The sequence below is a fragment of the Lactuca serriola genome, chromosome 4, assembly GCF_051521515.1.
Source record: "Lactuca serriola cultivar US96UC23 chromosome 4, Lser_US96UC23_V15, whole genome shotgun sequence".
Lineage (NCBI taxonomy): Eukaryota > Viridiplantae > Streptophyta > Magnoliopsida > Asterales > Asteraceae > Lactuca > Lactuca serriola.
Window position 1 is genome coordinate 38,584,895 of NC_136411.1, and position 26,003 is coordinate 38,610,897.

The 26,003-nt window shown below is 36.0% G+C and overlaps 2 protein-coding genes and 2 non-coding genes across 4 annotated transcripts; 2 read left to right on the top strand and 2 right to left on the bottom strand.

Annotated features, from left to right (window-relative positions):
* Positions 1 to 796: 796 nt before the first annotated feature.
* Positions 797 to 903, bottom strand: LOC145103610 (small nucleolar RNA R71). Its single transcript, XR_013706694.1, has one exon. It is a non-coding gene; the product is annotated as a small nucleolar RNA R71 (small nucleolar RNA).
* A 7,358-nt stretch (positions 904 to 8,261) lies between these two features.
* On the bottom strand, positions 8,262 to 8,756 carry LOC145098242 (uncharacterized). The gene has a single exon (XM_079035895.1). It carries the CDS (start codon positions 8,754 to 8,756, stop codon positions 8,262 to 8,264), a length of 495 nt encoding a protein of 164 aa, XP_078892021.1.
* Positions 8,757 to 9,693: 937 nt separating this feature from the next.
* LOC145103472 (small nucleolar RNA R71) lies at positions 9,694 to 9,800 on the top strand. Its single transcript, XR_013706564.1, has one exon. It is a non-coding gene; the product is annotated as a small nucleolar RNA R71 (small nucleolar RNA).
* Positions 9,801 to 17,630: 7,830 nt separating this feature from the next.
* LOC145100059 (coniferyl alcohol acyltransferase-like) lies at positions 17,631 to 19,530 on the top strand. The gene is made up of 3 exons (XM_079037476.1): positions 17,631 to 18,057; positions 18,284 to 18,841; positions 19,094 to 19,530. Exons 1-3 carry the CDS (start codon positions 17,641 to 17,643, stop codon positions 19,499 to 19,501), a joined length of 1,383 nt encoding a protein of 460 aa, XP_078893602.1. The 5' UTR covers positions 17,631 to 17,640; the 3' UTR covers positions 19,502 to 19,530.
* The last annotated feature ends 6,473 nt before the right edge of the window (positions 19,531 to 26,003 follow it).

Consider the following 26,003-nt stretch of genomic DNA (forward strand, 5'->3'; position numbering starts at 1 on the left):
AATTTTAATCTACTATTTTATTAGGAAATTTTTTGTCTATTTTCTTTTAAATTTTCATTTTAGTTTTCTTCTGTTTAACTTACCATGCCGTGGACATAAACACCACGTCGTGGTGTCATTGCATTTTAATTTTAATTTTTTGTTTTTTTCTATTTACGCATTTCATTTTTTTTTTGTTTCAGTGATTTATGACCCGAGGATCAAAAACACCAATCATACCACCGTTTGACGATCCTAAGTCAGCATTCCATAAGAAGAAGACAACCAAATTCGGGGAATCAAGCAAAAGGGCTTATAGAAAGAGAATTCAAAATTTTGAGAAGACTCCTAACAAAAAGGAATCAGTTTATGATCCAGAAAGCGAACTCGAATCAAACAAAGTAAGCGAACCCGAAAGCGAGCCAAAAGCCAAAATGATGGACATTGCTGAAATGATGATGGAGGCATACAAGAGGTAGATGTGTGAAGACACTGGACCGGGACTTGTGCAACCCGCAATTCCCAATATAGCTAGCTTTGAACTAAAAATACACATACGTGCTCAATTGAAAGGCATACCATTCTATGGGAAAGACCACGAGGACGCCTACAAGCACATTGATGAGGTCAATGATATCACCGACTACTTTAACATACCAAACATACCACCAAGACAGTTTTGCTAAGAATGCTCTCTATTACTCTTAAGGGTGCAAAAAAAGATTAGTTGAAGGCACTCCCACCGGGCACAATAACAACATGGTCACAAATGCATGAAGAGTTCATACAACAATTTTACCCACCATCTAAAGTTTCAAAGTTGAAGAAGGCTATTGCAAATTTCAAGAAACAAGTGGGGGAGTCACTGTATGAGGCATGGGAGCGATACAAGGGTTTGTTGAGGAATTGTCCTCAAAATGATCTAAATGTGTAACAAGAAGTCTCGACTTTCTATGATAGGGTAAACATAACGAATATGAAACTACTTGATTCTCCAGGTCACTCACAAAGAAAGCACCGTTCGTAATCAAGGAGCTAATTGAGGAATTTTCCAAACATTCAAGAGAATATCATAACCCTCAACAAGATGTGACAAGGGGAATCGTGAGTTCCGCTTCAGATGACATGTCAGCGATCTTAGAAATGTTGCATAACATGGATAGGAGGATAACTACAATAGATCAATCCATCTATGCAATTCGAGCGGTGATCATTATCGCGAAGATTGGAGAAAGCCCCAAAAGAAGTGGTTGCCTTATGACGACTACAAGAAAGCCAAGGAAGAGAAATATGAAAAAAAAGGAAAAGGCATTTAACAAAAGAGGAACTGGCTCTTGAAAATAAACTTGATGTCGAGACAATGCTTGCTCGTTTTGCTACGACACCAGAAAAAAGACACAAAGATACTGAAGCAATACTTAGAAACCAGCAAGCTGCAATCAAGAACATTAAGCAACAAATCGGGCAATTATCAAAGCAATTCAACGAAAGATTACCGGGCTTACTTACAAAAAAAAACTGAACAAAATCCAAGAGGAGCTCACATCCAGACCATTACAACGCAAAGTGGAAAAATTGTTACCTATCTGACTCCTATTAACAAAAGTAACCCAGATGATGAGCAGGAAGGAAGGGAATCAAGTCAAGGAAAAAGTAATGAACAGTCACCATGCCATGGTGAAGAAAGCACGACGTGGCAAGCACCTAAAAACAAAATTGTTAAACTGTTAAGCCATACCGTGCACCGCTGCTCTTTCCAAGTAGAGAAAGACAAGATAAAAATGTTAAAGACTACCAGAAGTTCCTAAAGAAAATCAAATCCCTTCAAATCAATATTGCGTTCATTGAAGCGTTAACTCAAATGCCAAAGTATGCGAAGTTCCTTAAGGATCTCTTAAAAAACTGAAAAAAGATGGGGGGAGGTATCTAAAGTAGTACTAAATGAAACCTGCTCAGCTGCTATGTTGAACATGCTACCAAAGAAGATAGGTGATCCGGGTAGTTTAACATTTCCATGACAATTCGGGAACCTATCCTCAAGCCACGCTCTAGCTAATTCGGGAGCAAGTGTCAACTTAATGCCTTATTCATTCTTTAAGAAACTTGACCTCCTAAAACCAAGACCAATCCGAATGGACATCCACTTAACAAAAAAAACGGTGACCTTTCCAAGAGGAATCTGTGAAGATTTATTAGCTAAAAATGACAAGTTTATTTTTCCTATAGATTTCAGTGTTTTAGACATGGAGGAAGATAAAAAAAAGTGTCGCTTATTCTTGAAAGGCCCTTTTCAAGCACCGCCCAAGCCTTGGTTAACATAAGAGAATCTAAACTCACTCTTTGAGTTGGATAAGAAGCTGTAAATTTCAGGGTTAATAGAACAATAAAACATTCAAGAATAAGTGATGTGATATGGGCATATTTAATCATATAATTTATATATTATCTTAATACTTTATGTTGATTTTATCTCATTTAATGAACAAAAGGTTCTTAATTAGTTTAGAATTTCATTTTTCAGCAACAATGACAAGCTCGGATGGAAAAGGAAGCGGAACTAGTGATTGGAAGCTTGGATCTTGGATTTTGAAGAAATAAGGATATCAGACTCGTGAGAGTAAAATGTTGCATAGAGAAGTGGGAGGATATCGGACTCGTGAGAAAAGTGTAAGGTTGGGTGTAGAGCCCTAGTAGAGAATGAGATGACTAGGTGTCATCTAAAAATAAGAAGTCAAAAACATTAGGAGTGTGTGACTTCCTAATGTAAGAGGTGGGTATTTAAGTGAAAATGCATCTTTTAGATGTATTACATGTAGAGTTGATAGGAAGAAGTGAGAAAGTCATAACAATTGGCTTGTGAGCAGCTGAGGGATAAAGAAGATAAGTACCCAAAATTTCAAGTAGAGAAATGGGTTATGAGACAAGAGATAAGATAGTTGTGAATCAAATAATAAAGTGATAATAGTGAAACGAGATAAATATGATGTGCACACAGTGTATGAGCACTGCAAACACATGGTACTTATTGTGATTTAATGGAGTCGTTAAATTACTTTAGGATTAAGTGGTTTGGGATGAGATGTGATAACATGGTAGATTGAGAAGAACTTAACATGTAATAAATGGGACTTGTGAAGTAGGGATGGAATGGCGAGATTAAACTAGATAACTATGGTATGTATGCAGTGTATGGGTGCTACAAATAGATTGTACTTATTGTGGTCCAATGGAATCATAAAGTTACTTGAGGATCGAGTGAATGGACAAGAAATATTAACATGGTACTTGGAAGAATATTTCATGTTTAAACTAAGACTTGGAGTATTTGAAACAGAGGGAAGATACATGTGAACGTTTGGTGCACAAATTTTTAAGAGATTGTTAATATAAGAGTTGTAGTTAGATACAACCCTTTAGAATGAAAGTGAAGTGATTAAGTGTAATAATTCACTAAGAGTTAGGAAAGATTTATAAAAATGGTAGTGTAACCCCTTAATAGAGTTAGAATGACATAGTGGAAGCACAATGGATTGGTAACTTAATTGAGAGTAGATGGCTAAAAAGTTTATTGGTACACTTGTGAGAAAGAGAATGAAAAAGGTAAGTTTATGCACATGGTTGTGAAAGTGGGACAAAAAGATGAAAAACGTTACTAAGTATGCAATATGATTGCGTAAGAGTAGATAGCATAGTATATATCCCTTACCAACCATTTTGAGTAAAGAAATGAAGAGATTTTGGCCATTACATTAAAAATGCAAGTAAATGGAAAGTAGATTATTATTTTGGGTTAAAAGGTTAAAGTTAAAGATAACCTTAGAAATGACCCAAAGAGAGAGGAAATGGCAAAGTAAAGTAATAAATTATTTCAAAGACAAAATCTCTTTAAGGAGGGTAGATTTTAAGAACCCAAAATTTAAAGAGATTTAACTTTTAGTCAAATATTAACCAAAAGGGCAATATGGCCATAAATTAGAATTTAGTGAGATTATGAAGTTGTGACTTCATGAAAATTACCAAGATGAATTTAATTCACTAAGATAAGGTAAGAGGAGTAAGTTCAAGAGAAATAATCCATGACAAGATGAATTGTAGTCAAAAGGGTAAAATGAGTATTTTTTATGTTTTTTGGGCCAAGTTTGTGACTTAATTGATTAAGACCGGTATTAAGGCAATTAAAAATGAATTAATAGAGTTATATAGTATGTTCCCATATTCGCGTGGATATAAAGATCATACAAAACGGGTTAGAAATAAAAATGTTGTGCAAGTTAGAAGATTGGAAGAAAATATCCCAAAGTCAGAATGGAATCAGCTAAGGAACTATTGTCAAGCAGTTACTGTGCCATAGTAAATATATCACCATGGTGCGGTGAAGGATGATGGGGATTCAGAAAAAATCCTTCTTTGTAAGTAGAGGGCAATGTATCTTTCCCCACGGCGTGGTATATTGGTGCCACAATGCGGTAGCCAAAGTAGGATGGTGTTGTGGAAAGGCACCATGTCTCAGTGAAAGACTGACCATGGCCAAATAATGTGCACCGTGGAAAAAAAATACATGAACACCATACAATTATGAGACAGATTAAAAGCTTTTAAGCCCTCATTCTTGCCAACAACACTCCCTATTTCTTAGAGAAAGGAACTTTAAAAATTTGAGGAAGGAGAAAGATCAAGTATTATCAAAGGTGTTAGAAGCAAGGATTGAAAATCAAAACTCCTAAGGTAACCATCTTCATCATTTTTAAGCTAGAAATGATTTAATGGTGATTTATGAAATTGAGATAGATATGAAAGATTACTCTTAGGAAGCTTGTTATTGATGTTATTAAGAGTGTTTAGGGGCTTTGAACAAGCTCTATATATATGATTTCCATGGTAGAATGAATCCAATGAGAGTTAGGGTTTGAAATCTTAACTAGTGGTAATGTTGAATTGATGAATTAGAGATTGAGTGTAATGAATTAGGTAGTATGGATGCCTAGTTTTATTATTTGGATTGAATTTAGAAGTAGAAAAATGAAATGTTAGAATTATGATCAGTTAAATGATCATTTTAACATAAGGAAGTAGATAAGCTCTTAATAGGCTAAGTCAAGCTTTAAGGAACTTGAAATTTTGTATAAATAGGCCTTGTACAAGAGGATGATCCAAGATGCATCAATAGAAGATTGGAGCCATGTGATAATTAGTCTTCACTAACTAACAAGGTGAGTAATAACTACCTTTCTCTCTCTCTCTCTCTCTCTCTCTATGTGTGTGTGTGTGTGTGTGTATATATATATATATATATATATATATTCAGTTATATAAATGTATGTATGATTATATTCTTAGGATCATGTATCCGAGCATGATATAAAGGAAGCAAAAATAGATTATATGCACTATAATCCTATGTAAGATAATGTACATATAATTATACGTTTAAGATCATGTAACTGAGCATGTACATATAATTATAGTATGTATGGTTAGATGAAAGGTATTTTTTAATAACTAAGAGATTTAGAAATAGAATATGATATATGTGTTATCATTGATGTGTGTAAAACGAACTAGTTTTAATCCTACTTTTAGTTAATAAATTGAGCACACAAAGGCAGTGAACCTGTCTTTTAGTGGTATAGTTGGATAAGTAGGGTGTCAAACTCAGGGAACGGAAATTAATCTAGTAACTAATTTTAACTAACAAGTAATAAAAGTAAAGGGCTTTTTCTCTAGTTTTACAAGACTAGAAACTTAAACTTAGCACTTAAAACAATTAACTAACTAAACAATTAAAGCAAATGACAAATTCACCAAATTTATTAAAGGGTTTCTGTTTAAGTTCAACTAATTCACTCCTATGGTTATTTAAATGGTCAATTAATTATTATTAGTTACCAACTATAGTGGTTAGGTTCATGTTCATTACTCCTAACCCTTAGACAATTAATCAATTCAAGCATGGCCAATTGTTTAATCTAATTAATTCCCTAGTTCAATTGTTTGGATTAAATAAGATTTGTAATTGGTTAGTCAAGTTGGTGTTTCAATTAACCTCTTGTTTGTTGGTTTCTCAAACAAGCTCACACATTAATTTACCCATTCTCTAATTAATCTTAATTTCATATTCATTACTCTTAAGCATATGATCAAGTGTTCACATAACATATGAGGTTAATAATTAAGAGATGTTCATGCAGCTTAATTACCTTCCAATTAATAGAAAATAGTTGTCATTAATGCATAAGGTTCTTTAACAAACTTAATTTAATAAAATCACCAAATAACAATCAATCAAAAAGTATATTCTAAACCATAGGAGCAAATTAGTCTTCCCCAACAGAAACAAAACGAATTTAGTTCATAGTCATGATAAAAACAAACTCAAAAACAGATTTAACTAAGCTAAACATACTTAATTCCTAAAGCTAAGTGGAATGATTAACCTAGTTGCCTTGATTCTTCCAAGGATTGAAGATTAGGGTTCCTTAGCTCCTCCAAGGGTTCTTCAATCGCAGATGAAGCTCCAAGAACGTCAAAAGTCCCTTTCTTCAAGATAATGGTTTGGTATTTATAATTATCTCAAAACAGGGTGTACTCGGCGAGTAGTAGACACAACTCGCCGAGTAGGTGCTATTTATCCGTCTCAGATCAGCAGTCTTGACTTATCTTCTGGAATATTCAAGTGTACTCGCCGAGTAGGCTCGAGAACTCGCCGAGTAGGAAGCTTTTGTCCCTCATTCTTCATTCTTTGGTCTCTAATTGCTTCCCCTTGTTCCATTTTACTCCCAAGCATGTCTTTTGGACTGAAAACAAAATTTAAACATTATTAAGTACCTTTTGTCCACATTATACACATAATTGGTTAAAAATGAATAAAAATGTATGCTAAATAATTAACTAATTATGCACATATCAAAATACCCTACACTTGACTTTTTCTTGCCCCCAAGCAAAACTGAAATTTAAACATATTAGAACCACATATGACAACTCCAATCTAACCCAGCCATTATGCCAAGACCGCAACGCATGCATTTGTGTCTAAGATTGTCCTAAATACCCCCATACTCCAAACACTCACAATCCTCATAAACATTCGCCCACTCACCCCGAACTATGCTCATTTTATGCATCCCTCCGAATCCATCCCCAGAAAACCTCTTAACCTCAAGGTATTTTTGGTTGAGCAACCTAAGCATACATAATCTATATAATTACAATTTATGATACCACATTGGAGCTCTTTGGAATTCTTCACTTCTTTGACATTTCATCTTTGATCTCTTTGAATTCACCACCTTGTTGTTTGATTTTTGGTATCTTCAACTTTTTGAATTTCTTTGGAATTTTTGATCTTCATATTTGACTTTTGACTTTGATGCTACAAAAATTCTTCAAACTTTTCTTGTAATTTCTCTCTTTTTTTTTACATGTTCCTCACTTTTCACTCAAAACCCTACATGCTTAAACAGGGGCGCTCAACTTCAACCTTTATTGGCTAAAGATAACAATTTTCCTGGATACATTTCAAGTACACGATGCTAAACATATTGCATCCCTCAGGCTGAACGAGTTCGTGTTTTTGTCCCATGATTTCACTGGAATAAGGAAGCCACAAATGCACTAGAACGTGTATAGGCTCAACTAAACATTTGGGTTTTCATGCAATTATCAACACAATTCTAACATGGAATCCTAATTTGCTTTTACCAAAATTTTCTCAATTAATTCCTAAGTAATATTTTTGGTATGCAACAATTTTTTTTAAAATTAGCCTAAATTAAGACTCTAAATTTTCTAATATGTGACCAACCCCCTACCCCACACTTATTTTATGCAATGCCCTCATTGCATATTATGCAAAAAAAATAAAAATGCAAACATAGAAAGAATTGGAACAAACTCCCCTGGGGTAGCAATCGATAGGTTGATACTCTTTTCTGAAACTCCATCTTCAATTGACTTTAGCCATGGGAACAGCTCATCCATGCCTTGGGTGTCATGCGTCTCGTATGGTTGACAGCTCAAAAATATCACGGAACAAGCTTCTTAGAAAATCCCCAGTAACAACTCTTCACGAAAAGTGGATAAATGTTGCAGTGAAAGTGCTCAAAACAGCTCTGGAACTCGAAAATTATCAATGTACTCGGTGAGTAATAACGTGTATTCGGCGACTATCTCTTAACTTGGGACTACAACGTGTAATACCCCATGTACTCGCCGTGTTGAGAAAGGGTCTTCCGAGGATGATCAGGACTTGAGGATCCGCCTCCATATCTAAAATTATAAAATCAGCTGGAAAGATGAATTTGTCCACCTTGACCAGTAAGTCTTCGCATATGCCCCTTGGGAAAGTGAATGTCTTGTTTGCTAAATGAATTGCCATGCGAATTGGCCTTGGTTCCGGGGAGATCCAGCTTCTTGAAGAATGAATATGGCATTAGGTTCACACTTGCTCCCGAATCGGCTAAGGCATGAATTGTAGCTAACTTGCGAAATTGGCAAGGTAGTGTTAAGCTCCCCGGTTCACCTTTCTTCTTTGGTAGCTTGTTTAGCATAGCAGCTGAGCAGTTTTCATTGAGGACTACCTTCTTCACTTCTTCAATCTTCCTTCGATTAGTGAGAAGTTCCTTAAGGAACTTAGCATATTTGGGCATTTGGACGACAGCTTCAATGAAGGGTATGTTGATTTGAAGAGCCTTGATATGATCTAGAAACTTCTGGTACTCCTCTTCCTGCTTCTCCTTCTTAGCTCGGGCTGGGTATGGCATTGGAGGCTGATACATCTTTTCAGGTACCTGCTTCTTCGGATTTGGCTATGTACTCGCTGAGTCCATATCTTGTACTCGGCGAGTAGATGTGTCAGATTGAAAATTTTGATTTTCTTCTTGATTTTCTACTTCCTCCTTCTGTGAGTCCTTGGGTGCTTCATTCTGAACAGGGGCCAGAGGAGTGATTATTTTCCCACTTCTTGTTGTAACTATATTTATGTGCGCTCCTCGTGGGTTATTTTCGGTTTTACTAGGAAGTTCGCCTGGTGATCTTTGGTTGATTTGTTGAGCAAGTTGCCCTAGCTGCATTTCTATGTTGTGGATAGATGTTTGCTGGTTTCTAAGCATGGTCCTTGTTTCTTGAATTGCAGCATCATGATCACTATGTCTCTTTTCTGAAGTAGCTACAAATTTGGTAAGCATTTCTTCCAAACTAGGTTTTCTTTCATGTGCCGGCTCCTCCTTTTGGTAAAACCCTCTTCCTTTCTGCCTAAACTTCTCCTCCTTAGACTTCTTGTACTCTTCATATGGGAGTCACTCTTTCTTTGGTTTTCGCCAATCTTCATCATATCGGTCTCCACTTGAGTAACAAACTTGCACCTTCTTGTTGCCATTTTCATCCAAGTCGCAATCTCTAGTAAGATGAGGCCCATTGCAGTTTTCACAATCCACACGAATAGCATGGATCGTTTGATCCATTTTATCCATCCTCCTATCCATGGTTTTTAGCATAGCCATGACCGCGGACAAGTCTTTAGTAGCTGCATATGCGGCTCCCCTAGTAACATCATTTCTTGGGTTGTGGTATTCTCTAGAGTGTTTAGAGAATTCTTCAATTAATTCCTTGATCACCGGGGGTGGCTTCTTTGTGAGCGGGCTTTGCGAGTCAAGTAACTTCCTAGTTGTGACATTGACTCCATAATAGAAAATGGAGACTTCTTGCTGGCTATTTAGGTCATGATGTGGGCAGTTTCTTAGTAAGCTCTTGTACCTCTCCCAAGCTTCATATAGTGACTCTCCAGCTTGTTGTTCAAAGTTAGTTATTGCTTTCTTCAGTTTGGATATCTTGGAAGGTAGGCAAAAGTGATCAATGAATTCTTCTTTCATCTTGGCCCATGTGGTGACTGATCTGGGGGGAAGTGACTTGAGCCAGTCTTTTGCAACACCTTTGAATGTCACCGGAAGCATGCGAAGTAGCTGAGTCTCACGAGGCACATTTGGAACATTAAAGTAATCAGCTACATCATTGACTTCATCCAAATGCTTGTAGGCATCTTCATGGTCTTTTCCATAGAAAGGAATTTCTTTAAGTAAAGCTAGGATATGACCCTTGAGCTCAAAAGTAGCAGTCGTGGGAATTGCGAGTTGCACAAGTCCCGGGCCAGTGTCGCCGCGCATCCTATTCTTCCATTCCCCCATGTGGATTTCATCAATGTTAGCCATGGTAAGAGCTAACTCGTCGTCGGAGTCGGAGTCATGCCTGTATGTGGGTTCTTCTTCTTCCTCGGTGTCGTACTCGGTGTCTTCCTTGATCGGGTCTTCACTTGCTACAGACGCGCTGGATGCTCCTAATTTGCTGCTCTTCTTCTTCCCAAAAACAGTCATCAAATTGGACAAAGGTGACTTCTTTGGTGTACTCGAGCTCTCCACGTCCTTTCCTTTGTTTCTTTTTAATGCTGATTCGGGATCTTCAAACGGGGGTACTAGCGGGGTGTTTGATCCTCTGGTCATGAAAGTCCTGAAATAAAAAAGATAACAACGTAAAAAGAACAAAAAAGTGTACTAAAAAAACGAAAATTAATCTGAAATACTGTTGTACTCGCCGAATAGGTGCGAATGCACTCGGCAAGTATCAGTGAAATTTTGGAAAACTCCTAAGCTTAAGTATATAACTAAAACAGATGCTAAAACCTAATTACTAACTACTAATCTGCAATAAATTAACTTTGTGCCAGTAAACTCACACAAAGGATCGAAAAAAATTAGAAATTAGATTAATTATTTAGAACCGTTCCCCGGCAACGGCGCCAAAAACTTGATGTGTGTAAAACGAACTAGTTTTAATCCTACTTTTAGTTAATAAATTGAGCACACAAAGGCAGTGAACCTGTCTTTTAGTGGTATAGTTGGATAAGTAGGGTGTCAAACTCAGGGAACGGAAATTAATCTAGTAACTAATTTTAACTAACAAGTAATAAAAGTAAAGGGCTTTTTCTCTAGTTTTACAAGACTAGAAACTTAAACTTAGCACTTAAAACAATTAACTAACTAAACAATTAAAGCAAATGACAAATTCACCAAATTTATTAAAGGGTTTCTGTTTAAGTTCAACTAATTCACTCCTATGGTTATTTAAATGGTCAATTAATTATTATTAGTTACCAACTATAGTGGTTAGGTTCATGTTCATTACTCCTAACCCTTAGACAATTAATCAATTCAAGCATGGCCAATTGTTTAATCTAATTAATTCCCTAGTTCAATTGTTTGGATTAAATAAGATTTGTAATTGGTTAGTCAAGTTGGTGTTTCAATTAACCTCTTGTTTGTTGGTTTCTCAAACAAGCTCACACATTAATTTACCCATTCTCTAATTAATCTTAATTTCATATTCATTACTCTTAAGCATATGATCAAGTGTTCACATAACATATGAGGTTAATAATTAAGAGATGTTCATGCAGCTTAATTACCTTCCAATTAATAGAAAATAGTTGTCATTAATGCATAAGGTTCTTTAACAAACTTAATTTAATAAAATCACCAAATAACAATCAATCAAAAAGTATATTCTAAACCATAGGAGCAAATTAGTCTTCCCCAACAGAAACAAAATGAATTTAGTTCATAGTCATGATAAAAACAAACTCAAAAACAGATTTAACTAAGCTAAACATACTTAATTCCTAAAGCTAAGTGGAATGATTAACCTAGTTGCCTTGATTCTTCCAAGGATTGAAGATTAGGGTTCCTTATCTCATCCAAGGGTTCTTCAATCGTAGATGAAGCTCCAAGAATGTCAAAAGTCCGTTTCTTCAAGATAATGGTTTGGTATTTATAATTATCTCAAAACAAGGTGTACTCGGCAAGTAGCAGACCCAACTCGCCGAGTAGGTGCTATTTATCCGTCTCGGATCAGGAGTCTTGACTTATCTTCTGGAATATTCAAGTGTACTCGCCGAGTAGGCTCGAGAACTTGCCGATTAGGAAGCTTTTGTCCCTCATTCTTCATTCTTTGGTCTCTAATTGCTTCCCCTTGTTCCCTTTTACTTCCAAGCATGTCTTTTGGACTGAAAACAAAATTTAAACATTATTAAGTACCTTTTGTCCACATTATACACATAATTGGTTAAAAATGAATAAAAATTTATGCTAAACAATTAACTAATTATGCACATATCATCATCATACAAAAGAGTATGTAAGAATGTGTAAATTCTAATTGTATTATGAGTAATACCTACAAGATGTAGATGAGAAAAGAATAGAATTATATGCATTATAATCTTATCTGTGTATGTATGTATGTCTAGAAATTAATCGTATTGTGTAGAATACATGTATGTTAATAGCAAGGTTGTAAAAATCGTTCGACGGTAGCTCGGCGGTCGACTAGTGATAAGCGATTAATCAGACTCAACGGGGATTAATCAACGATTAATCGAGGACCCTAAATTATTAATAAAATTATTTAAAAATTAATATTTCCTAAAATATTAAGTATTTGGAAATTTTAAATTTTAAAATTTTGAAAATTTAAAAATTTTAGTATAATCTTTTAAAATTTGAAAGCTTAAAAATTTAAAATTTTAAAATTTTGGTGAAATATTTGAAAAATATTTTTTTTTAATTTTTTAAATATTTCCCGCCTATAACCACCAATGACCGCCAAGGCCGCCAAGAACCGCCAAGCCCGAGTTTGACCGATTTTGACCAATTTCCGCCAAGCACCCTAATCGTAATCTGTTCGAGGCTGTCAAGCGATTAATCGCCGATTAATCGACCGCCAAGGCTGATTTCTGCAACACTGGTTAATAGACATAGATGATGATTATGTACTTAATGAGTTAAGTACTAAATATGAAGTTGCAAAATATCTTTATGAGATAAAGAGATAGATTGTCCATGGGACAAGTGTCATGTGATGAGTCACATGAAAGATTAATAGAAGTGTAGAAAGATGATTCCTTTGGGAATAAGAGTATGCTTCCTTTGTGAACGAGATTATATTTCCTGCATGGAAAGAGATGATGATTCCTTCGGGAATGTTAATAGATGATTCCTACGGGAATTGAATATGTGTGGTTAGATAATATTGAGAAGGGTTAAGAGAGTTCTTGAGAGAATCTAAATGTAACCCATGAAAGATTAAGAGTAAGGTCCTGTTTGGTTCGCAGAATGTTGCTGGAGGATTTTGAATTGAAATTGGAAAAGGAATCTGTCAGGAATTTGAATCCAATTCCATATGTTGTTTGGTTTGCAGGAAATGGAATTGGAATTAATTCCAGAATTTGTTTGATTCGCAGGAAATGAAATTGGAATTCATGTAAAATAACATAATTACCCTTTTATCAGGTTTGTTTTATTTTACCTTGTTTTCTAACTTATATGTAAAAATACATTATGAAAATGATAAAAAACAGTAAAATTTCGGTGGTGGTGGCAGTGATGGTGGGGTCAGTGGCGGTGGTAGTGTCAGTTGGTGGCGACAGCGACGACGGTGATGGTGCTGGTGGTAGCAGCGGCAACTGGTGGCAGTGGTGGTAGCGGCGATGCTGGCAATGTTGGTAGTGGTAGTGGTGGTGGTTGTGATGATGGCGGTGATGGTGGTGGGTGATGGAATTGGTAGTGGTGGTGGGTAATGTTCGTGATGGTGGTGGCGGTGGTGGTGGTTGGTGGCCGCAGTAACGGTGGTGACGACGATATTGGTAGTGGTGGTGGAGTCACAGGCAGTGGCGGTGGGTGGTGGTGACAGTGGGGGGTGGTGGCGGCGGCGGTGGTGTTGGGTGGTGGTCATGGCGGTGGTAGTGGTGGTCGGTGGCAATGAAGGCGGTGGCAACGACGACGGTGGTAGTGGTTGTGACGGCAACGATGGTGTTGGTGGTCGGTGCGACGACAAAACGGTGGTGGTGATGGTGGCGGTGGTAGTGGCGGTGGTAGTAGTGGTGGCAGTGGTAGCGGCGGCGGTGGTGGTGGTCAGTGATAGTGGTGGTAATGGTGGTGGGTTTTCTGATAAATACAAGGGGTATTTTTGTAATCTGCCACTTTCCTTGATGAGAAGGAATGTTTTCCATCCAACTTTTGAAGGAATTCACTTTCCTCCATATGGTGGAAAGTTTATTTCATTTAGGAATCCTTTTCCCTCCTCTAAGTCCAACCAAACGCATGAATTCGAGGGAATTGGAATCCTTTTCCCTCGAATTCCATTCCTTTCCTGGCAACCAAATGCACCCTAAGGAATTCACGAGGGATTCAAGAGAGGAAAGAGAATGTCAAGGTATCAGTGAAGGATCAAGATAAGAAGTATGAGATGAAGCAAGAAGAGCATGAAAAGACATGCTAACAGTTAGAGATAAGAACGGAGTAAGAGATAGAGAAGATCATGCATATATAGAGCATAAAGAAGAGTAAAGGAAAGATGGGGTGAGATAGAGTATGAAGAGTGATAGAAAGATAAAGAAATGATTAGAGAAGAGATATAAGCAGATGTAGAGATAAGAGCATATATATATATATATATATATATATATATATATATATATATATATATATATATATATATATATATATATATATATATATATATATAGAATATGATATGAGCCTGAGAAGAGGACAAGAAGGGTATGGGAAGAAGAGTAGATGATAGAGTAAGGGATATGTAGGATGAGAAGGATAAAGAATAAAGTAGAGTCTAAGAAAAGAGGACAAAATGTAGAGTCTATGAAGATAAGAGGAAGAAAGAGAAGAAGAGTTGGATTGCAGAGTATAAGAAAGACAAGAGAAAAAGATTAGAGAATAGAAAGATAGAAGCTAGTTGAAGAATAGATAAAACATTAAAATAGATTAGAATATAACTCACCAGACCTAATATCTGATGTAGTAGACCTATGATCTAATGTAGTAGGCCTATGATCTAATGTAATAGATACGTTTCATGTTTTGCGGGTTCATATAGTAGTCGTGATATGTGAAAAGACTGGAGCACAAGGATTCAGTGTAAAAGAATAATTTTTTAATTATTGAACTTTTCTTTGTTGTTCATTTGTATATATAGATTTTATTTTAAACTCTGATTAACCCTGAGATGTAAAATGTTTAATTTTTATACAATTCCGCAGATATTAGAAAAACTCAGATAATCCCTAAATAATTAGATGTAGAAAATCCTTGTTGTTACACAAACTCCAAAGGGAATATCTCAATTTCAACTCTCTATTCAAAGATTTTCATTTTTTCTAAGATGATGTGACAACTTAAACTAACAATAAGTATGCCACATCATCAATTCAATCCAAATATACAAAGGAAGTCAACAAAAATCATCACCTGAGTAGTAACATGTTTGTGACTTGTTAAAACTCAAAAACTGAATTTCTCATTAAGAAAAGTTAGGGTATATTGAAAACTAAGGTCTAAATGTTATGACTTTTATTTAATACAAAGCTACTAACCAAAAAATTTCTTAGCTCAAGGGTAAGCATGATGCATATCGAAAGGAAATGTCTCATTTTCAACCCTCCATTCAACGATTTTCATTTTTTTAAGATGACGAGGCATGTTGAATCAGCATGCCACATCATTTAATCCAAATATGCAAGCTAAGTTAACGAAAATCACCACCTCAGTGGTAACATTTTTCTGACTTGTTAAAACTCAAAAAATGAAAAGTTTCCTCATTAAAAAAAATGGAAAATGACACATACACCCTATGAACTTTCTAGGGTTTACTCTTTTAGTCACTTAACTTTTTAACTGACTTTATGAGGGAATAAATTGTGAGGCGACCTGTCTTTTTGGTCACCTTAACCTGAAATAACTGGTTTCTATCTACCAAATAAGCAATCGAAGATGACATGGCTTGTAAAGTTCACAATTCAGCTACCATAGTCAAAGTTGAGGAATTGTTGAATTGAACACATAAACACACTGACACACACCATATCCTCTGTTTCACTCGTTAACAAGAAAAAAAAAACTTTTTCCTTAAACAATTCATCAGACACACCTCCGTTAAGAACTTCTGAAGAAAACATTAACTCTGCAATTTGTTTGACTTTGATGAGTAAATGCCAACTAGAGTTGCTGATTAGAATTCGACGTACGAATTTCTGGAAAAAAAATCACGAAATCTACATAAGAATCAACTCAAAATAACTTGTTTTACTTCATTGAATCAAATTCATTTTTCAATTCCTTTAATCATGCTACAATAGTGAAATTCTAGAGAGAGAGAGAGATTTACCAATCTTTCTAGTGTTAGTGTTGGTGAAGGTATACATAAGAAGATGAACAATACGCCAACTGCTAAAACTTTGATTGTATGAAGACGATGCCCTCTACAATTCATTATCATAAATTACTCCACTTCCGTCCTAATCGGCAACCTGGAAATATGCCACCAAGTTCATATCTGTTCCTGGAGGAAACATTGATGATATAAGATCGCAAACGGGCTTTCGTGCCTATGGGTATCCACCATTGGGTTGAGGAGCACCGTAGGGGGAGGCTGAGGGTTTGTTGGGAAGAAGGAAAAGGGAAATCTTTTCTGTGCCAAAGATTTGGCTTAGAGGGAAGAACGGGAAGCCTAATTCAACGGTGGCTGCCACTATTGGGACATCGTCAAAATGGGTTTTCTCATTCTGTTTTACTGTTTTACCGTACACTGGAATGACATCCAAGCAAACATTTGGGCTAATTCTAAATTGGATATTGAAAGGTGATCGGATAACTTGGAGATGAGGATGAACGCACAGAGGAGACAAGGCGGTTTTGCATCGTACCTTGCGAGAACAGGTTGTTTAACTTCTTCACCAAATTGCTTCTGCGACAGGTTTTGTTGTGGTGATTTGGGGCGAACGAAAACAATCCATAGCTCTCACCAAAGAATTAGTGGGTAAATCGATTTTCTTATGTTGATTTGGGGATATATGGAAAAGACAACCCAGAAGAAGGATTTGTGTCACTGTGTGTTTGTGTGTGTGAGAGAGGGGGGAGGTGTCATTTTCTATATAATAAACAAATAAATAATTACATCAATTAGGTGAGGTGGAACCGGGTTACCCCTTCGTTTTGTCAAAAGTAACGTATTCGATCCAACAAAACTAATATGTGTCATTCTCCCTTAAAAAAATTTTGGATAAATTGAAAAATGAGGTCTATTATGGCTTTTATGACATTAAACCTCTTTTCATTCCATAGAACCGTTCAGTAACATTACCAAGCAGCATCATTAGATATATGAATTATGCATGTTTCTTAATAGTCAACTCTTTTATCTTCTGTAAATTTATTATGACAAAGGGCACCGTTTCTAGTCTCCAACTACCGTGTGGAACGAATGCTAATGCTTGAATTTTACTATCGCTTTTATGAAAACGACAAAAGAAATACATATTACTTTAAGACCACTATTCACAAGCAAAATTGTGTGCTTATTTTCATTATTTATTAAACTATAGTTCACACGTGCCACATGCTTTATGTGTTTCTTAGTATCTATTAAACAAATACTTCACACTAATTTAATTGAAGAATGACATTCCAACTGGTACACTAACCGTGTGATATTACACATGAAGGACTCCTATATATATACCTAACATTGTTAATCTCGACCTCCAACACTTTCCGCCCTCCTCTCTCTCTCTCTCTCTCTCACACACACACACACACACATATGGGTATTCAGGGTAAGAGTTACTCGGTGCAGGTGACTGAGAATTCAGTCGTGCATGCTGACGAACCATGGAATGACCACTGGTTACCCTTTACAAACCTAGACTTGCTTGTTCCCCCATTTGATGTGGGCTCTTTCTTCTGCTACAAGAAACCATCCCATGGGAGTTTCCTCAACATGATAAACACCCTCAGAACTTCCTTATCCCGAACCCTCGCACTCTACTACCCACTTGCTGGTGAGATCCTATGGAATGCAGCTGCCAGAGAGAACCAAATTCACTGCAACAACCGAGGAGTTCACTTCATCGAAGCTGTTGCAGACGTGCAGCTCAAGGAACTCAATTTGTACAGTCCTGACGAGAGCATTGAGGGTAAATTAATCCCTAAGAAGCTACATGGTGTGCTTGCTATTCAGGTAATCACTTATTTTAACCCATATCTATGGTGTTTGGATAAAAAGCGGTTTTAACCGACACTTTATACATATGAATTAATTAAAGATTTAATGCTAAGTTGCCACTGTTAGTGTATCAGCACATCCCTGTCCAATCTTGAGATCCACTGACCACTGGCAATTTATTTCTTTATATATATCCTTTGTTTATCATGGAAAACTTCTAATATCTTTTCATGATATGCAGGTTACAATGTTTACATGCGGAGGCATGGTGCTAGGATGCATGTTTGATCATCGGGCAGCTGATGGATACTCAGCTAACATGTTTATCTCTTCATGGGCAGACATGACACGATCGGAAACTCCATCTATGTTGCCTTCCTTTCAGAGGTCGATCCTTAATCCAAGGTCCCCAACCAGTTATTCCTCGTCCATAAACGATGTATTTTCTATATATGAACCCACATCCTTTCCCAATAATGAAGAAAACCATGATGGTGGAGATCCTTTATTCATTAATCGGATATTCTACATTGAGGGTGAGCAGCTTAACAGGCTACAATTGTTGGCGAGTGAAAGTGGGAGTAGGAGGTCAAAGCTAGAGGCGTTCACCTCTTTCTTGTGGAAGATAGTCGCATTGAGCTTGGAAGAGTCAGGAAATCACAACCAAATGTGTCATGTGGCTCTTGCAGTCGATGGAAGGAGTAGATTGAGCCAGGGAGATGGAGAAGAGAAAGAAAAACTAATGGCTTCGCACTTTGGCAATGTGTTATCCATGCCTTCTGGGGCAAAAAGATCACAGGTAAGGAACTTATTCTAGAACAACAGTATTTGATTAATGTATAAAGAACTACATAATTTGACTATGATTGCAATAAAACATTCCCATAGAATTATTCTTTTTGTTCCTGGTTTTCAAGTCAACTAAATGTAGTAATTTCGAACTTAATTTTTTTTGATAGATTCATATGTATAATTAATGATTGTTTTTTCAACAACACGACACGTAAAATGGCAATAAATATAATTAACTCTCTTTCTTTTGACATGTTAGGAGTTGATGGATATGACATTGAGCAATATAGCTATGGAGGTTCATGAGTTCTTGCAGACTGCCACTGGGAAAGACCATTTTCTTGACCTGATAGACTGGGTTGAAGAACGAAGATCAATGCCACTAGTCGCAAGGGCTTTTGCGAGCACAGAGACATCGATGATGGTGTCATCAGGACAGAGGTTCCAAATCATGGACAAGATAGATTTTGGGTGGGGTAAGGTGGCATTCGGATCATGCCATGTGCCACGTGGAAGGAAAGACTTTTACGTGATGACTTTACCAAGTCCAACGAACAAAGAGGATTGGGTTGTCTACATGCATCTCCCAATGATTCATATGAACTATATTGAGGCACATGCTGGGCAAGTGTTCATTCCGATTAATGTTGATTACCTCGGGCTATAAGACATGTATTGATTAAAAATAATGTTCGACTTTTTAAAAATTTGCATGTTGTTCTTGTGCTATTAAATAAATATTTATTTATTTTTTCTAAATAGGACACCTGTCCTTTTAAAGACAACACAGAATTCACCGATCGATAAAAGTGTAAATAGGACACTTGAAAAAAAAAAGTATTATATATTTTTAGCTACTAATTAAAACTTTTTAGCGACTACATGTATCATCGATAAAAGTTCATTGTGAAAACATTTCCAAAGGTAGAATTCACCCACTACTAGAAAACTAAGTGATTACTTCAACAAAAAACGGGTTGCAGGAAATCCCTCGTAAGATAATTTTTTCGTGCGAATTACCTAAAAACTTTCCTACGGTTTTCTTATGGAATATTTTGTTACAAATTTACCTACGGAATATCTAAAGTTTATTTGCCTATGAAACACTTACAAAGTACTTATGAATTATTTTCCTATAAAATGTACATACTAACTGTTTTTCCTACAGAATATCTACAGATTTTATTGGATTTTATTTCCTACATAATATTTATTTCCTACAAATATTCTATTATTTATTTTGCCAAATTTTATTGAATACAATTCCATCAAAAATTTGTTGTTATATTAAATTTATAATTTAAAAAATATCCAAATTTTTTGCTCAAAATTAATACGAAAAAAAAAACACAAGTAATTATAACAATAGTTGAAGACCATTACATTCATTAACATTGAAATAATCAATTACATAATATTCATACATTCAAATACTCAAAATACTATTACAATATCATGGAATAAACTAAGAACTAGTCAATAACATAACATTCATTAAGTGTTTTAAAACAAAAACTAAAAACTATTTGGTGGATTACAACGATTCTCATAAAAGCCACCAATTGTTGCCTTTACAATTCCATTCCATTTCTTTTCACATTTGTTATATTTGTAAATCCGTTTGATTTTTCCTTTCTTTCAATTGCATCAATTTATCTTTGCGTTTGATCCATGGTTTGTTACATGCTTGACACTTATTCATGTTGTTACACACCATAATCAATGTTTTAACACAACATAATCAAAGATCAGAAAAAAAAAATACAAATATAGTCATAATTGACGCTTGTTCCATTTGGTAATAAGTGACATACTTACAAGATATCCAACACATCAAACGGATCATTATCTTCAAAAAGAAAGTCATACATGTGAGGAGGGTACACAATTAATTTGTATAGGAAGCGATCCACCTGATAAATCATGTATTAGAATATAACCTAAAAAATGAATGTTACTTAATACATCAATTATCATCATCAGTTGCCTTGATAAGTCATGACATTCTTGAGTTTGTTACTAAACTAGAAAAACGAAAAATATAAATTTCACTCTAGTGTTCTTGTTCAAAAATATCTTTGATCTTCTTGCTTAATTAAGTAGTATCAAAATGCACTAAGTTGTTGCAGCTGCCTATGCATCAGTTATAGCAGCATTTTGGGGACTTAGTTCTAGGAGTTATCGATCATGAGGCTCACTACAAAAACATCAAAGCTTCAAACATATTATACAAATTCGATTTTCATACTACCATTCAGAAATTATACTCAAAGAAAAAAGATTATGGCATAAAAAACAGACATCAGTTCATACATATTTGCTTTCATACATATTATATTGATTAGATTTCATATTACAAAGTCTCGATCTGATACAAATTATAACATATAAAGCAAAATCGAGTTCATCAGTTAAGAAAATCGACTTCAGAATTGAGTTTTCAAAATCGATTTCATACAGATTATAATGATTCTATTTTATAGAAAATAAAATCGGAAATAGAAAAATCGAGCTCATATTATAAATTATCAAGTTCATATTGCAAAATATAGAGTTTGGATTGGAAAAAATCGATTTCATATAGAGTAAATCGTACATTATTTCATACATATTTCAAAATCGATTACGGTAGAAAAAATGATTTTAGCAATCGATTGTAAGTTATAACAACAAAATGTTAGAAAAAAAAAAAGAAACTTAATCGGTGATTTTTTATTTTTTATTTTTTAAGGGTTAAATGTCATTTTTTTTTTGTTTTATTTTTTTCACAACATTATTATACTTTGTTTACTTAGCTTTCACGAGGTTATATATAACATAAATGTACAAACAACCGTATGCACCATTAGACTCTCTTTATTATACATAGTACATACAACCGTGTGCACCATTAGACTCTCTTTATTATACATAATACATAATACAAAAATTACATATCTTTGTTCTTAGAACCATAATTAACCATAATTCAACATATACATGATATACGAAATGTAATACATACATATGTGTGTGCGTGAATAGTCCTTTCTACTAAAAATAACATGGATTTATATAAATAAAAAAATGAGTAATGGTGCACGTAATTGTATGTTCATTTATATTATTTATAACTTAGTCAAAACCAAGTAATATAAGTATAATGATGTTGTAAAAAATGAAACGAAAAAAAAAAACGACATTTAATCCCTGAAAAAGAAAATGTAAGATCCATAAAAATCATGCCAAATTTAAACTTTTAAAATCATTTCAAAACTTATGATTATTACAAAAAAAAAAATCGAAATAGTATAACGTCAGTGTATCCCAGAAACATAGTCATAAAATGTGAGGAGTTATACGATCACGCCTTTACCTTCCCGCAATCCTCTGAGGTACCTGAAACCAAAACTGAAACTGTAAGCCCAAAACTTAGTGAGTTCCCCCAATATACCGATACATAACAAATAGTACTCATAATAACAACATGTAATGGGTCCACAACTCTATAGACTGGATTGTCCCCTAGGCCCACAGTATGAGTCTAGCTTGCCTTTCGGGCCCACATCTCACATCTGGCTTGCCTCCGAGCACACATTGATCATAAGTATGGTTTGCTTTCGAGCCCGCAACTTATGACTGGCTTGCCCCCTCTTCAGTCCTAGAACTAAAACATAACTGATTTGCTCTCAATACGAGTCTGGCATACCACTTGGTCCTCAGCTCGTATCTGGTATGCTAATGAGTCCTCAGTATGAGTCTGATATGCCTTCTCGGCCCTCAGCTCATATCTGGCATGCCAATGAGTCCTCAATATGAGTCTAGTATGCCTTCCCGACCCTTAGCTCATATCAGGCATACTCCAGGGTTTGTTGGTCACTGCACGAGACAGTGCAACCTCAACCCTACCCATACAACATGTCTACATATACAACTAATTACACATATAGATAATCAAATGGTAACACATGTAGTCCTACAAATCTACCTAACTGGCATAGCAAACTAGCATGTATAACTATCTCATACTCAACACATCATCAACTACAGGGATATCAAATCCAATGGGCCGGCCTTGGTGCCTTAGACCCCTTACTATAGTGAGGATAACTCACCTCGAAATGTCGACCTGAACTGAAGAATCGAACTCCTGAATCGTTGTCTCACCAAAAATCCTGAACTATCCAAATAACGAATATTAAGTCAATAAATGGGAATATCAATCTTGACCAAGTCCTACAACTATTCATAATCCATTTTTCCTTTTCCCTAATTTGGGCCAAGGCCCAATGCCAAATCCATGATCCATAAGCCCACATATATAAGGCCCATCATTGGTCCAATTTTCCAAATTCGGCCCAACTCCCTAATTGGGCCTTTTTCAAAGACTCACTACCAAAACTGGCCCAAAATACCCTTATCTAGGGAGCCCATCAAGGTCCAAGTCCAACTAGTCCAAAAGCGGCCCAATTCCAAAGCCCAATTTGTTAAAAGCCCAACAGAGGACGTACGTGGGGCATACTCCCCTGGTACGTTGGGCGTGATGGGTTTTATGCATAAGAACAACCCTATGTGATCATACAAACCCTAATGCTTGGATCTAGGTTTCTCTATTGTACATGCTTTGAATCCAAGATTTGCAACCCTAGATCTATCATATATAATTCAAAATTAACATCATGAAAACAGATTTAAGTGTTTACCTCTATCAAATAGCTTGAAATCCTTGTAGTCTTCTTGATCTTGAGCTTAGAGTCATAATTGTAACCCCTCTAATGGTTCACAAACCCCACAAGCAAGAAGGCAATATGAGAGAGGTTGAGAGATGCTAAAATCGGCCCTAGGGTTCTCTTGGAATCAGGTGTAGCCGATTTTCATAGCCTAGGGGTCTTATTGATACTTGCAGGCTGCTAGGGTTTCAGTATAAACCCTAATGGACAGCTTAACCACCAAGCAGCCCAAGGAACCTTCTGGAATAAGGCCTTGGACAAAAATATGATGGATCCCCATCATAATTTCGTTCCCCCTTAAGTCCATAAGGATTCCTTAGCCCAAAACTCAACTATCATACATTTGACAGTTTATACCCCTTTATTTAATTAATCTCTTTGAGTCACCAAATTAATTCCTAATTAATTTATGACCAATACTAACTAAATAAATATGATTTCTCCTTTAATATATTATTTTTATAATATATTAATAAACCATAATATTCTCTCTTTCTCCTTAAATTACCTTGTCAAGTTGTTTTGGTGAAGGCAACCCAAAAGGACCATGCACAACCGGGTCAAGTACATATCAAATATAGTTACGGGCTTAGACACTATTCCAACAGTCTCCCACTTGGATAAGTATAGTAACTATATCTCACATATGACTTCATGATCCGATTTGCAATCGTTGCTCTTATACTTCGCTGTCAACTTTGATCAGCAGCTTGTCCTTCAGATAAGGGATCGTATAATCCTCTGTTCTAGATATCATGCTGACAATGCTTATTGTCCAGCACTTGTTTCTTGATCTCCGATTTGTTCGACATAGAATTTAGTTGAACACATCAACTTCATTCTGACCGGGTCCGACACATAAGTCAAACCAAATCATCAAGTGGCCAAGATATCACTTTTATTTTCATAGAATAAAAGGAACAGATCAACTTCGACTCATATGCATCTATTATTCACTAATTGAATCATGCACAAAAATGTGTTTTATAACATCAAGTTACTGATGCGTTTACACATCATCAATGCATAACCAACCCGCAAACAACAACCATATCTCTAGGTTTTAAGACTATATGATACTATCGCTTTGCGATCACTTTAGGTACAGCACCACGAAGTGATACCGCAAACGCAGGTTTATTCCAATGCTCAATCAAATTCATAAGCACTCATGAACTTTGCAGCAAACCTTTGCTATGCCCAAAACCTTTTAGACATTCTACAAACAATTCATGACAGTCTTCATTCATACCTACTTCCAAAATATGAACGACTGTGGACCGTTTGAATAATCTAATTATTGAGGAAGTCAAAACATGCAAAATAGAAACAATAGATAAATAACCAACACAAGATAGTAGCTTTACTCATAAATAACACAACTCTATTTATTCATCAAAATGTCAAGTACAAAATATCCATTACACGTTTCTTATCTATCTAATCCAAACTTATATCATCCTTCAGCCCAATGCTCCTAGCGTGCTGCAAATGTTTAACCCTACTCAGTCCCTTCGTAAGGGGATCTGTTGGGTTTTCTTCTGACGATACCCTCTTCACAACGAGGAGTCCCTCTTCTACCCGATGTCTGATAAAATGGTATTTTCTATCGATATTTCGAGATGTACCATGATCTCTTGGTTCCTTGGTTCATGCAACCGCTCCTTCATTATCACAGAAAATTTCCATCGGCTCCTTTATGAATGGCATAACTCCAAGGTCTCCAATGAAGTTCTTCAACCATATAGCCTCCTTCGACACTTCACTTGCCGCAATGTACTCTGATTCACACGTTGAATCAGCTACGGTCTCCTGCTTGGAACTCTTCTAAGTCACTGCTCCTCCATTTAGGGTAAAAACCCAGCCCGACTGCGATCAGTAACTATCCCGATCTGTCTGAAAACTAGCGTCACTATACCCTCATACCCTTAAGTCGTCACTCCCACCAAGAACTAGAAACCATTCATTGGTCCTTCGTAGGTACTTAAGAATATTCTTAACTACAATCCAATGAGCTCTACCAGGATTCCCTTGATATCTATTGACCATGCTCAAAGCGAAGGCCACATCAGGGCGAGTACAAGTCATAACGTACATGATAGAGCCTACTGCGGAAGCGTAAGGTACTCGGTTCATATCAGCTATCTCTGCCTCTGTACTCGGGCTTTGAGTCTTACTCAACTTGGTATTGCTTTTGATTGGCAACTCCCCTTTCTTGGAATTTTTCATACTAAAACGCTTTAGTATCTTATCCAAGTATGTATCCTGACTGAGTCCTATCAATATCTTTTCCTTGTTTCTTACTATCCTTATCCCCAAAATATAAGCAGCCTCTCCGAGGTCCTTCATAGTGAAACATTTCCCAAGCCAGGACTTGACCTCCTGCAAGGTTGGGACATCGTTTCCTATGAGCAGTATGTCATCAACATATAATACGAGGAAGCCTACTATACTGCCACT